This window comes from Solanum stenotomum, chromosome 11 (assembly GCF_019186545.1).
Source record: "Solanum stenotomum isolate F172 chromosome 11, ASM1918654v1, whole genome shotgun sequence".
In the NCBI taxonomy this organism is placed as follows: domain Eukaryota; kingdom Viridiplantae; phylum Streptophyta; class Magnoliopsida; order Solanales; family Solanaceae; genus Solanum; species Solanum stenotomum.
The window spans coordinates 39,080,498-39,095,827 of NC_064292.1; the positions used below are offsets into that span (position 1 = coordinate 39,080,498).

The 15,330-nt window shown below is 33.0% G+C and overlaps 1 protein-coding gene across 2 annotated transcripts; it reads left to right on the top strand.

The window, feature by feature from the left end:
* The first annotated feature begins 340 nt into the window (after nt 1-340).
* LOC125845077 (adenylate kinase, chloroplastic-like) lies at nt 341-12,555 on the top strand. Of its 2 annotated transcripts, none has more exons than XM_049524500.1 (7): nt 341-624; nt 718-816; nt 3,529-3,657; nt 3,769-3,903; nt 4,086-4,232; nt 4,742-4,816; nt 12,284-12,555. In XM_049524500.1, exons 1-7 carry the CDS (start codon nt 421-423, stop codon nt 12,386-12,388), a joined length of 894 nt encoding a protein of 297 aa, XP_049380457.1. In that variant the 5' UTR covers nt 341-420; the 3' UTR covers nt 12,389-12,555. The 2 variants fall into 2 exon arrangements, with proteins under 2 accessions (XP_049380457.1, XP_049380456.1); XM_049524499.1 differs by lacking the exon at nt 12,284-12,555 and adding an exon at nt 6,313-6,608.
* The last annotated feature ends 2,775 nt before the right edge of the window (nt 12,556-15,330 follow it).

Consider the following 15,330-nt stretch of genomic DNA (forward strand, 5'->3'; position numbering starts at 1 on the left):
CGAGGAGACAATCTGAGAAATGGTAAACAAAAGAAAAGAAAAAGTTTTTTTCTTTTTGAAACGAATCGGGTCGGTTAATTTAATACTTAAAATAAATTAAATTAATTAAAAGGTGAGCATCACGTGCGTCTTACGAGATGAAAAAATGCGTCGAAATGTTATATTTACAAAGGTATTTAATACTTTGTTGGGGTAATAAAACGCTGTAAAATTAAGGTGTCTTTTTGAAAATTTGGCACAACTTAAATCTCTCTCTTTTAAAAAAATATAAAAAACATAAGGGACCGTTTGGTCTTTTTCCCCCTGATATCCAAAAGATTTTCCTCAAAATTGCAAGAGAAACACATAACATCGACTCCATGAATTTGAAGCCATTAGGCAGGCAGAAGAGGAGATAGGAAGGGACAGCAAAGAGCAGCCATGGCTTCTTGCTCCTCTTTAAACTTCACAGCTATCTCCTCAAATCCCCAAAAGCTTTCTTCTTCATCAATATCTTCTCCTATTGTTCAGCGGCCCTTCACTTCCCACTTGTCATTTTCTAAATCTTCTTCCCTTCATTCAGATCAAATCCCAATCAGAACTCATTGCGGGAAACTTCCCCAGCCAAATGGTGCCGGTTTTGTGGTATTTTCAACTTCAAATTCCAACCCCATTTGAATAGTTGAACTAATTTTGAGGTTTGAGACATGATTGCTATCTTTTTTTGTGTGAATTTAGGTTCTTGGATGTGCTAGAAAGAAGGAACCGTTGAGGATAATGATATCTGGTGCTCCTGCTTCTGGGAAAGGAACACAATGCGAGCTCATTACCCAAAAGGTAGTGATTTTTTCTTTTCCCAATGAGTTGATCTAGGATTGTTAGTGTATATTTTAAAAAAAATTGAGATGAAGCTGACTAAAGGAATTATCTGAAGTTGAAATAAAACTTGCTGAAATTGAGATTGCTCTGGAATTATTCTAAAAGCTTTTTGGGGGGAAAGAAATTAGTGCATGTTGAAGATTTGTGAGTGGAAGTTAGAAAAACAAGATACAAGTTGAGACAACTTGAAATAATGTCTAAATTCTTTCCTAATACTTGTGAATTAAACTTCAACTTCCAAATAAAGGAAGGTCACTGCCCAAGATTGGAGGTCCTGTGACTGTGACCAGAACATGACAAACCTAGCGCTTGTAGAGCGAATACTTAACACTGTCAAATCTACTAATTGCAAACAAACATTGAAGATCCATGCCATCCCATATGCAAAATGGAACACCATGTGTTTCCAATAACCATGCAACATATGTATAAAACGGAACAACACCAAAACTAAACCCCGAAAACATCACATTGACAAAATAAGCCTCAATGAGAGGAATCGTTCAAATTTTATTCCATAAGTTTTAGATTTCTAACCAAAGGGATTCGTGGAGGTCCTAAAGAGTGCATTGTAAAAAAATAGAAATGGAATATAGCCTGAGATGATTAAGGAAAGAAAATAACAAAAGAAGCGTCCACTGATCTAGTGGTGTTCAACTCATGGACTCTGGTGTGATGTTTGGACCTTTTGAAATTCAAGGTAAATGGAGTGAGTGTCAAAAATAGTGAGTCTCATAGACAGCCTCTAAAAGTTGGGACATGCCTTTTGTAAGAACATGCACTTGTATCAAATATTATAATTTAGGAAACTTAAACACCTTATACAATGTCCATTTTCTGGTCATAAACATGTAGAGATCATATGAAAACTTATTTAAAACATAACCTATGCTCGTAGACCTTCAGTATCGTCATACTTTGCTCACAAGAGCCTTAAAACATTGTAATCTTTACATTCTTTTCTAGGGAGGTTTTCTTCTAGAAACTGGAATTTAATCGTGTGTACATCACAACATCGGATCCAATACCCACTCGATTGGTTAGGGAAGGACATCCTAGCATTCTGCGGTACAGGAGGGACCACAGATGCTAGGAAACTTACCTATGCACCACAGAACTTCCGGGACGCACAATTAGCCGCCATTAATATGGTTTTGACTTATTATTTGCACTTGCATGTGTAATTCTGCAAATAGAATCTCCACCAATCTGGTTGGCTAAATGCATTGGGGGCGAGACAGATAATGCACATTAAAAAGAGAATACTTGTTGCCTGTGGCCTGGTATCCTTATTTTCAAACTAATGTTCTGTTTCTCTTTTATTCAATTGGTCAATGTATCTTTTCTGATGTTTGCAAATCCGAAAGCCAGATGAAGCTGAGTGCCTGCAACAAGTGTACAATTATCAATATCAAGCTGGTACAAAAGCATGAACCACCTGTTAATTTTTTTCACCAGCGTGATCATTTGCACGCATCATATTACTGGACAGCCATGTACTTGGACTTGACCAATCCTGCCTCAGCTATGCACTTAATTGCTTGCAGAAACTTCTTTTACTAGTGTCTTGCTCACAGTTTCTCGAGGAATTTTTGGAGTTCTTTAGATCTTTTAAACTACATAGGAACATGGAAATGGCTTAGATCCAGAGTAGGCTTAAAAAAATTCATTGTCTGCCAAATACTATATTTTTGAAGGAGATTCTTGGTGTCATAAACTAATAGAACTTACCCTATGCTTATTCAGTTATCTTAAGAAGCTTTATCTATGCCTTAACCCTCAGGACTTTGGTCTAGTGGTAAGAGCATGGGGCACGATATGTGGATTAGGCGCACCGCACGACTTCAAATCCTGCCACAAACAAATGTTTGGCATTTAAGTAGAGAAGGGTAGAATGGCGGCCCATTATCCACTGATTTTCGAACTGTGTGCCAACAGACCCTCGAGGATTTCTTGGTTATAAAAAAAAAGGCATCTTTTTTTTTTTTGTTAAACAGTATATATATTAGTAATACACAAAAGTGTGTACAAACTACAATGAGGACCAGGAGCGAATGTGGACTATCCACACCACTAAAACAAGGACATCAAAGACTAAGCCTATCCGGTTCAACCTAAAAGGCTGGAGAGCACAACTCCAGTTTACAACTATCTACCAGAACTAGGAATGGTAAAAAACAGAATACATCAAAAAGTTTCACAATGAAACTAAGCCTATAGATGAGGAAAACAATTTAGATCATGTAGTGCTTGCTTCCACTTGACTAGCCGTTCACCTCTGATGTGGAGATGTAGCACAATTTCCCTGCAGATGTGATCAACATCATATCTAGAGCTTTGAAATCTTACTTTTTTCTTTTCTCTCCATAGAAAAGCAGTGGCCATGGCAAAAACACAGCTAGCAATAGCACCAATTCCTGATTTCCTCTTGGCTTGTTGGCATGCCATTGCACTTCAGCTCTTCAATCTCCAATGGCCCTGTTGTTTCCAATCCATTGTCTTGACTAATTTAGCTTTTGTGTGCTGGTTGCTGCTTTCATCAATTGGTATGCAATTGTACGGTGATGCCTTGCATTTGATTTTAGTTGCATCCTATACCCTCTGTGCTCCTCAGTACATAGTCATGTGTGAAGAGAAATTGTGTCAATCCACTTTTGGTCGTGTGTGCAGTATGGTTTGGTGCATATTGCTGCTGGAGATTTACTGAGGGCAGAAATTGCTGCAGGATCTGAAAATGGAAAGCAGGCAAAGGAATACATGGATAAAGGAAAACTGGTACCAAATGAAATTGTTGTGACGGTAGGTTTACTTTGTGCATTGCCTGCTTAAGTTAGTATGCTATATTGGTTGGAAACTGCAGTAGTTCACACTATCTTATTGATTGGTAATAAGTGGCTCCTTCTGGTGCAGATGGTTAAAGAGCGGTTAAATGGTCCAGATTCTTGCGAGAAGGGTTGGCTTTTAGATGGATACCCTCGGAGCTCTTCTCAAGCCATAGCACTCAAAGAATTTGGCTTCCAACCAGACCTCTTTATTCTTTTGGAAGTGAGATTCTGCTGTTGCTATGTGCCTCATGTTCTTTCATTCTTACATAACTTAGAGAGATACTTTTACATATTTGAGATTTCTTCACCTTTCCTTTGTTTATTCTTGCAGTAGAATTTAACCCCAGTAAGTTTCACTATAAAACAACCTTCATTCTGTCACAAGTTTTATTGTGCATATAGGTACCTGAAGAGATTCTTGTTGAGAGAGTGGTTGGCCGTAGGCTAGATCCAATAACAGGGAAAATTTACCATTTGAAGTATTCTCCCCCAGAGACTGAAGAGATTGCTTCTAGGGTTACTCAGCGCTTTGATGACACAGAAGAAAAGGCATGTATAGTTCATGAATTAATCACCATTACCATTTTTAGTAACTTATCAAAAAAACATTACCATTCTTTGTTTATCTTTCCAAGTGCTTATTTGCAGTAGGTTTGATGCGAAGCTTTTGATCAAATTCCTTAATGTGAACTCATCTGACTCTGAATTGACAGTTGCACTTGCCTCCCTTTTATCTCATTAGTTTACCTTTTAAATTAAGTTATCCCCCTTTTCAGCTTCGTCTCTCTTCCTCACAACCCCGCACCCACCTCCCAACTCCCCCTCCTCCCTCTAAAAAAACAGTAAAAATAATTAGAAATCGAATAGGCAGTCTTTGACCTAAAAGGATCATTTGAACCTGAAAATTTTGCTGCTGTTTCTGCAATTTTTCTTTTAACTAAACCATTTTGTTATGTTCTCGTCTTATTCTAATTTCAGTTTATGTTTCTTTAACGCCAAATGTTTATATTATAATAAGCTTAGTTTGTCTCTAATCATTCTTATAATTAACTTTTCAGGTAAAATTGCGTTTGCAAACTCACCATCAAAATGTGGAAGCAGTTCTCTCAATGTATGAAGATATCACAGTCAAGGTAACTCCTTTTGCCACACTTCTTCTGGAAAAGTTGCTTCACCTTAAACTACAGAATGAAATTTCTGGATATGGAATACTGTTGAAATTTACATAGCAGAAATTATTGCTTGATTTTTTTTGAGGTATTATGGTTCTGTGTTACCTTACTCAAATAGAAATACGGTATTATGATCCATGTATAAAGTATGGATTCTCAATTATACATGTAAAATGTTTGCTCTAAGAAATGGTAAAAAGTAATCAATGTTGATTCAAGTATACCGTAAATTTCGTCTAGCTGTCCTTTCTGGTCATTAATTAACTTTGGTTAGACAATAGAATCAAAACCTTCCATTTTATATAGGACAAGTAATTGGTAATTAGGCACAGAAAATCATTAGCTTTTAACTAATATTGTTGTGATCATAATCTGCTGTCTTCTGCAATGGATTTTGCTCTGCTGTCTGTTTAATTGATAAATGAGATGCTCTTGTTTGTTGCTCTACTTTCTCAATGCAATTCTTATGTGTTTAAGTGTTTCCTTGCTTATTGAAGAATCTATTCGAGTTTCTTATTACTCAATATGTAAAATCTGGATATAGCCTTGAATAATTCATTGACTGACATCTTGCAAGATCATAAGCCACTCCATGGAAAGAGTAGTTAGTTAACATGTCAACAAATGTAACACTTTGAGTTTTTAGTTGTCCTAATTTCAAAGCTGCTAGTACATAATAAAGAAGAACTAAATGTATCTAGAGTTTATGGTCTTCAGTTCCACTCTAATTCCAGTAATGCACTTCTTTGCACATCATTGGTTAGGGAATGGAGTAGCACAATGCTCTATAACAAATATATGCACCCTGATTGGCATCATTACACTCAATAAAAGAACTAAGAGCAGCTAGAGCAATACCTTGCATGGTTTAACTTCAAACAGCCGAACCTCCCCCCACTTCTCCCCCACCAAAAAAAAAAGAAAGATGAATCTTGCTCCTCGAATAGCTTGTTCTAGGTACTTTGACTATGTTGGACGTAATGCCCTCAGGGCTTGGTTCAACAAAGAAATTAGATAATATGTGATGTGGTAGAAACACAGCAAGAGTTCGAAATTTCCAAGGTATGGAATGCCTGCGGTGCTAAGTTGGACTAGGCATAAGTCCAAATCCATTACTTTCACATTCTTCCTCACCTTGTGGCCTCGAAAATAAAAAAATAATAAGAGGAGGTCGACAGTGAAGTTTTAGGGTACCCATAGATAGTAAATTCTTGAATCCTTCTTATATTGGATGAAACAAAGCTAATCTCTCTCTATTTATACCAAACAACTTGAATATACTTATAGGTAAGGGTAGAAGCAAATCAGTGAATGGTCCTTCCCGTTCACTCCTCTTTCCCATACTTGATCAAGACAAACTATAATTCCTCTATTACCAGATGCGCGCATGAATTCTCATCTCCTAACCTTAAAAGGCAATCTGCTTTCATTCTCTTCTGAGTTATTTCGACTTTTAGGTGAACGGAATTGGTTCCAAACAGGAGGTATTCGCTCAGATCGATGGTGCATTGACACAGCTTCTAGAACAAAAGCAAGAAAAGTTGGGAGCAGTGGCAGCCTAAAGGAACCACAAAATATATCCAAGGCGAAGAAAAGAGTCTAATCATAGGGATGCATTTTGAATTTATCATGAATGTCATTCTTTATTGTCATTTCTCTTAAATTAATAATTAGTATGCTGAAATATTCATTCATATTCATGTATAGATGAGATGAGAATAAGTAAAACCAGAAGAAATTATTTCTCTAGTGGCAGCATCTTATGTTATTTTTATAGTAACTATTTTGTATAATTGAAGTTTTATACAACAGTACTTGATTGTTTTTTTGAAAAAAAGATTAGTGTTTTTTTGTGTTCTTCTGTCATCCAATCAATGTGAAAACTAGAAGGACATTGAGTTTGTACATGTTGGCACAGAGTCCTATTTTCAAACGAATTATTGCGTTGAGATGATAATTTATTAGAAAAACTATATGAATCTGTGTATTAAAGATTGTGTCTTTTTTTCTTTTTTTTTACTTTTGGTTAAATAGTGCTTTCTTAAACATTATTTTTTGTCAATTTCTTGCATTAAATGTGTTTAGTAGAAAGGAAAATGTTTTCTTCAAAAGCAAAGGGGTTTTAAACTTATTTTTTAGTATTTGGTAACAGTATTTGGTAACAAAGCAAGAAAATATTATTCCATAGAGCATTTATATGTTATCTAGCAAAATACTATAGAGGTGGAATATGATGGCAGTGGGCGTTTAGGGATGGTGGGCGTTGGGGGGATTGAGTGGGTGGGAGGAAACAATAAACTTGGAACTTCACTTATGTAATTTTTTTTTTATTAATTTCATTAGGAAAGTCATTTTCCTCATTTTTAAGGAACTTGTGTTTTTTTAGAAAAATAATTTGACCAACCAAGCACATCCACATGATTATTTTAGAATTATTTTTCCTCTATATTTTAGGCATATTATATGGGGATAATTTCAAATATATACAATAAAGTGATTAGGTTACAACAAATATAGTCATGTTTTATTTACATAAAAAAAATAGTTAAAAGTCATACAAGTATACATTGACTATATATACACAATAGCTTGTCAAAAGTCATAGATAATAAACACGGACTATACAATATAGTTTACCTATACATGAGCTATACACTGGCTATACATTATGATACACTAAAAAAGGTGAATATAGCTTAACTATACATTGAATATACATGACATATGCATTGACCTATTCAGTTTTGATCAACTCAAAATCATCTCTAAATAGTCCTAAAATTTTAGATACGAAATCCTCTCAATATTTTGAGTCTTTTAATATATAATTCGCTTGAAATAATTCACGTTTACAGTATGTGGATTTTTTATTTTGAGAACAAGCATCAACAGCAGCGGCAACGAAGAAGAGTCATCACGTAATATATAACCCTTTTTTTAAGTGGGCTATTTTTTGTATAAAAAATAGGGAAAATATACCCTAATGAATATTTTGTGTAATTCGCCCTATTATATGATGCATGAAGGGAGAAAATTAAAAAAAATAAAAAATCAACTCCATTGTTTCTTAATAATAATAATAACAAGGGAGAAGTAACATTTTGGAGCTAGATGTTAGGTTCGAATCCTTGCTATAGTATGCACCAGTCTTTTGTTTGTGGAATGTAATAAGTTATTTGTGAATTAATAGAGATTTTATTATTTAAAAAAAAAAAATGAGGATGCTTAGATGAATGTGTGGGTAGGAGTGGACATGATATATATATATACTTGATATCGGAATTCGTGCTAGCACGGGTCCAATATGTATCATTTTTTGTTTCAATTTATGTGACAAAGACAAAATTAAAGAGTTAATCAAACTTTAATATTAATTTAAAATAGTTTAAATTTTTAATTATTGTTAACTATGTTAAAATTTTTTTATGTCTTTTAACATTCTAAATTGCTAATTATTGTTGTATGATTTGTAACATCTTTTACGCAATTTTAAAATAATAAAGGTTATTTCTTCTTTCTCAATTTCTGTGGTACTAATAAAATTTTGAGATTCAACCAATTTTTTTTGTCTTTAAAATATTATATTGTTAATTACTATAAATTATTGTACTTTCTAAGTAATTTTCAAATAATATATATTATTTCATTTGTTCAATTTATGTGTCACCGATAAAATTTGAAGAGTTAATCAGATCTTTTGCATATTTTTATATCTTTTGAATATTTAAGTAAATAATTATTGTGATTTATAATATTTTATACAATTATTTAAAAAAAATTAAACAACAAACAAAATGAATTCATCATAGGAAAATTACCAAAGCATCCTTGAATACATCAATAATGGGTCCCACTTTTTGTTTAAAAAAATATGCATATTGGGAGGATATTTTGTCCAAAGTGGAAATAGAATAAGTATAAAACATTAAAGTATTTTAAAATTTTAAATTGTTAATTCTTATTGTATGATTTGTAATACTTTTACGCCATTTTCAAATAATAGAGGTCGTTTCTTCTTTCTCAATTTATGTAGTACTAAAAAAAATTTGAGATTCAATCAATTTTTTTAGTCTTTGAAATATTTATAGCTGTTAATTACTGTAATTGATAGTACTTTCTAAGAAATTTTCAAATAATATATATTATTTATTTGTCCCAATTTATGTGTCACCGATAAAATTTGAAGAGCCAATCAGATCTTTTATATATTTTTATATCTTTTAAATATTTAAGTAATTAATTATCGTGATTCATAATATTTTATACAATTATTTAGTATAGTAAAATAAATTTAAAAGAAACAAACAAAACGAATTCATCATAGGAAATTACCAAAGCATCCTTCAATACATCAATAATGGGTCCGACTTTTTGTTTTTAAGAAATTGCACATTCGAAGGATATTTTTGTCCAAAGTGGAAATATTGTGTAAAAAATGTGTATTTATTGTGATTTTGAATGTTTTGTGGGGTAATAGGTCGCACGCAAAGTTAAGGTGTCTTTTTGAAAATCTGGGACAACTTCAAGTATCACTTAATGTTTTTTCTCAAAATCTAATTTACTTTCGTAAACTATATGTCACGACCCAAAAATGGACGTGATGGCACTTGTCTTATCCCACCAAGACAAGTCAGCCTAACACTCACCCATTACAATAAAATGCGGAAATTTCATATTTAACTCAAAAATACCCCCAAAATCTGGTTGTCACGTGCACAAGCCTCTAAAGTATTACAATTGAATCAAAAGAAAAATACAAGTCTCATATGACATTGTTTCTAGAGTAGAACAAGATCATAAACAGGAGTAAGAAGGATCGCTGAGAAGACAAACAACTACCTTACAAATCTCCCAGAAGCCTCGAAAAAGAAGAGAATAACAAGTACCACAAAAATTCAGGCTCGTAACCTACAAAAATTTGTAGAAGCAAGGGGTGAGTACCAAACCACACGGTACTCAACAAGTAAACCTATAAACACGAGCTAAGGGGATAGAATACAAGTACTCATTACACCCCAACCGAACCTTCACAATTACAATCTGTATAAAACCAGCCCAACCTAACAGTTCAAAGTTTACAAAGCACATAGCTCAACACAACACTCTAACAATTTCATAGCTTCAACAACAAGCTCAATAATTCATCAGTCACAAGTTCCATAGAAAGGCACTCACAAGATCAGCAACACACAAGATCAAGTTCACCAATAATAAAGAAATGCAATGCAATGAAATGCAATGTCAAGTATAGTGATGCATGTCTGACCTAATGATACACACCCGCTGTCTCTCAGTCCAGGACCCATGGGGGACATATCTGTCTATGCATCCATCGCGGCGCGCGATACGACCTTCGATAATAGTAACCATCGCGGCGCGCGATACGTCCCTCGAAATATAATATCCGTCGCGGCGCGCGACACGTCCCTCGAATTATAGTATCCATCGCGGCGCGCGATACGTTCCTCGAAATGGTACATCCTCTTTATTTTCTTATTCTTTCTCAATGCACATAACACTTGTCAGAACCATGTCTCAAAACAATGCAAATGACATGTTCACACAAATAATGAGGAGATGACCATTTTCATAACATTGCACAATTCACAACAAGACAATCAGGATACAACATCAACAATGATTTAACAAGCCTTTCAAACAATTCCCAACACATCACATAAATAATTGATCACATTGCCTTTTGTTATCCCTTTTTCATCATTAGAATTAATCAATGTGGACAAGTCAACCCATCACCAAGCCTCATTACCCTAAACACATATTACAAGGAAATACATGAATTCCATACACTTAACAAGGGTTTAGAAATCCACTTGCCTCAAATAGTCGAACAATCACACCGAAACTTGAGCCTCCCCTTTTCATTGTGCTTCCAACTCAAAGCAATCTATTCACATTGATAATCACAATAAGATTTCGAAACTAACAACACCCATTTTATATTTCTAGCATATACCCACACCAACCTAAAATCAAGTTCCTAAATTTTGATGCCAATTATCATGTCAACCCTCATATTTCCAAATTTCAAGTCTAGGGTTAAGTTTCCATTCTCCAATACCATAAATCTAACTAATGATATTACCTAGTATTTAATTACATGTCTCAATCTATCAAAATTTCGTATCAAGGACATAACCCGTAATCTTTACTGTGGAATAATATAAAGAACCTTAACCTAGTTATCACTTTCATTCTTCTATAATGATTTGCTCCCAATTGGGCAATTATTACCCAATAATTGGCTATCAAAGCCTAGCCACCAAGTCAGCACTACAATATTTACTCAATTTGCAAAACAAAGAAATCTAATTGTTTTTCTTACCTTCTGTTCCACCACATAAAATTATAATAATAGTAATAACAACATGACTTCTAACTTCTATATCCCATACAAAATATAAATTAGACCTTTTTGTGCAAATGGAACAGAACCTTCTTTAACATTCTGATGAGAGTAAATTGAATAAGANTATGTAAAATCTGGATATAGCCTTGAATAATTCATTGACTGACATCTTGCAAGATCATAAGCCACTCCATGGAAAGAGTAGTTAGTTAACATGTCAACAATGTAACACTTTGAGTTTTTAGTTGTCCTAATTTCAAAGCTGCTAGTACATAATAAAGAAGAACTAAATGTATCTAGAGTTTATGGTCTTCAGTTCCACTCTAATTCCAGTAATGCACTTCTTTGCACATCATTGGTTAGGGAATGGAGTAGCACAATGCTCTATAACAAATATATGCACCCTGATTGGCATCATTACACTCAATAAAAGAACTAAGAGCAGCTAGAGCAATACCTTGCATGGTTTAACTTCAAACAGCCGAACCTCCCCCCACTTCTCCCCCACCAAAAAAAGAAGAAAGATGAATATTGTTCCTCGAATAGCTTGTTCTAGGTTCTTTGAATATGTTGGACGTAATTCCCTTAGGGCTTGGTTCAACAAAGAAAGTAGATAATATGTGATGTGGTAGAAACACAGCAAGAGTTTGAAATTTCCAAGGTATGGAATGCCTGCGGTGCTAAGTTGGACTAGGCATAAGTCCAAATCCATTACTTTCACATTCTTCCTCACCTTGTGGCCTCGAAAATAAAAAAATAATAAGAGGAGGTCGACAGTGAAGTTTTAGGGTACCCATAGATAGTAAATTCTTGAATCCTTCTCATATTGGATGAAACAAAGCTAATCTCTCTCGATTTATACCAAACAACTTGAATATACTTATAGGTAAGGGTAGAAGCAAATCAGTGAATAGTCCTTCCCGTTCACTCTTCTCTTTCCCATACTTGATCAAGACAAACTATAATTCCTCTATTACCAGATGCGCGCATGAATTCTCATCTCCTAACCTTAAAAGGCAATCTGCTTTCATTCTCTTCTGAGTTATTTCGACTTTTAGGTGAACGGAATTGGTTCCAAACAGGAGGTATTCGCTCAGATCGATGGTGCATTGACACAGCTTCTAGAACAAAAGCAAGAAAAGTTGGGAGCAGTGGCAGCCTAAAGGAACCACAAAATATATCCAAGGCGAAGAAAAGAGTCTAATCATAGGGATGCATTTTGAATTTATCATGAATGTCATTCTTTATTGTCATTTCTCTTAAATTAATAATTATTATGCTGAAATATTCATTCATATTCATGTATAGATGAGGTGAGAATAAGTAAAAACAGAAGAAATTATATCTCTAGTGGCAGCATCTCATGTTATTTTTATACTCCCTCCGTCCCATATTATATGTCACCTTTTCTATTTGCACTTGCATTAAGAAATAAGGTAATTTTACCCTTATACCCTTATTTAATGTTTGCCTATGATAACTTTGTAATAAATGATGAAATGTTAGATTTCAAAAATATAAATGCATTTGGATGACTATTTAAATTTTAGAGTTTATTTTTGGAGCCAATTTTTTTCACCAATTGATCCAAAAAAATTTAAAAATCAAGTTTTTTCCACCTCAATTTTTCTATATATTTTGTGTAAAATGTTTTTTTATATTTTTATATATAAATTCTTAAAGCAAATATGATAACATCACAAAATATTCAAATTTCATTATTTCAAATTGATCTAAATTTTCCTTTGAACTTTTTGAAATGTCATCTTCCTTGATAAAATTTGTTGAAGCTTCAACTTTCAAGATTATTTTTGAATTTTTTCTCATCTTTTATTTTTAATTTGTTTGTTGATATTTTTTTTCAAAATCAGATTTTATAGAATAAGTAATGAATAAAGAACATAGTTAATTGATGAATGAAATACTCCAATCAATGTGAAAACTAGAAGGACATTGAGTTTGTACATGTTTTCACAGAGTCCTATTTTCAAACGAATTATTGAGTTGAGATGATAATTTATTAGGAAAACTATATCTGTGTATTAAAGATTGTGTCTTTTTTTTAAAAAAGAACTTTTGGTTAAATAGTGCTTTCTTAAACATTATTTTTTGTCAATTTCTTGCATTAAATGTGTTTGGTAGAAAGGAAAATGTTTTCTTCAAAAGCAAAGGGGTTTTTAACTTATTTTTTAGTATTCGGTAACAAAGCAAGAAAATATTATTCCAAAAGCATTTATATGTTATCTAACAAAATACTATAGAGGTGGAATAGGATGGCAGTGGGCATTTAGGGATGGCGTGCGTTGGGAGGATTGAGTGGGTGGGAGGAGACAATAAACTTGGAACTTCACTTGTGTAATTTTTTTTTAATTAATTTCATTAGGAAAGTCATTTTCCTCATTTTTAAGGAACTTGTGTTATTTTAGAAAAAATATTTGACCAACCAAGCACATCCACACGATTATTTTAGAATTATTTTTCCTCTATATTTTAGGCTATTATATGGGGATAATTTCAAATATATACAATAAAGTAATTAGGTTACAACAAATATAGTCATGTTTTATTGCATAAAAAAATTGTTAAAAGTCATACGAGTATACACTGACTATATATACACTATAGCTTGTCAAAAGTCATAGATAATAAACACGGACTATACAATATAGTTTATCTATACATAGCTATACACTGACTATACATTATGATACACTCAAAAAGGTGAATATAGCTTAACTATACATGACATATACATTGACTTATTCAATCTTGATCAACTCAAAATCACATCTAAACAGTCCCAAAATTTTAGATACGAAATTCTCTCAATATTTTGAGTCTTTTAATATATAATTCGCTTGAAATAATTCACGTTTATGATATGTGGATTTTTTATTTTGAGAACAAGCATCAACAACAGCGGCAACGAAGAAGAGTCATCACGTAATATATAATCCTTTTTTTTAAGTGGGCTATTTTTTGTATAAAAAAATAGGGAAAATATACCCTAATGAATATTTTGTGTAATTCGCCCTATTATATGAATGCTTGAAGGGAGAAAATAAAAATAAAAAATCAACTCCATTGTTTAATAATAATAATAATAACAAGGGAGAAGTAACATCTTGGAGCTAGATGTTAGGTTTGAATCCTTGCTATAGTATGCACCAGTCTTTTGTTTGTGGGATGTAATAAGTTATTTGTGAATTAATAGAGATTTTTTTTTTATTTTTTTGTAAATGAGGATGACTAAATGTTTAGAAGTTGAAGTTGTGACTTTTCTATTTTGATTGAAATGTATTTTAAATGTAATTGATTACCAAAAGGAGTTGTTTGTACTTTCTTTTGGATATATATTTCTACATGTGTAATGTGTTAGTATGATACAACTCATTAATTAAAACCTTTTTTTGAATTGTTGAAGTCATAATGTTTTATTATACGAGTATATATTAATTGAAGTTGAACAAACTATGGTTATCGATTTATCACACCGCAAAATATCGAAACTGAACTTCAAAATGTCGAACCATGTCGAATTAAATTGGTACGGTAATGATATAATAGTTTTAAAAACCGAATACAAAATTACGATAGCGAAGTTTCAGATACCGTATCATGTCATACCATATCCACCCCTATAGATGGGTATATTAGGAGAGATAAAATTAGGAACTAAGATATATGTGGCAAAGTGGGAGTGGTCTCTATTGTAAATAGGATTCACAAAGATAGACTGAGATGATTTGAGAATGTGAAGAGGAGGAGCATATATGAACTAGTGAGGAGATGTGAGAGCTTGACGCTGATAGAAGAGGTAGAAGCAAATCGAGAAAGAATTGTGAAAAAATGATTAGACATGATATGACACGTTTTTAGTTTATAAGGACTTGACCCTAGTTAGAAGAGCATCAAGGTTAAGAATTAGAATAGATGGTTAGTAGGTAGTCAAACGACTTTAGTAGAGCTTGATTCTAGGCTGGAGCACCTATATGCTCTCTTACCAATATTATTATTATTATGCTAACATATTCTTATTTCTTTAATTTGATTACTATTGTTGTTATTTTACTTTGATTATCTTTATTATTATTTTTTATCGATA

Bases quoted from the DNA above. Each gene is read 5' to 3' on its own strand.
- LOC125845077 (XM_049524500.1), top strand. From the start codon at position 421: ATGGCTTCTTGCTCCTCTTTAAACTTCACAGCTATCTCCTCAAATCCC. The intron at 3,658-3,768 runs GTAGGTTTACTT...CTTCTGGTGCAG, and splicing joins CAAATGAAATTGTTGTGACG to ATGGTTAAAGAGCGGTTAAA. The intron at 4,817-12,283 runs GTAACTCCTTTT...TTCGACTTTTAG, and splicing joins ATGAAGATATCACAGTCAAG to GTGAACGGAATTGGTTCCAA.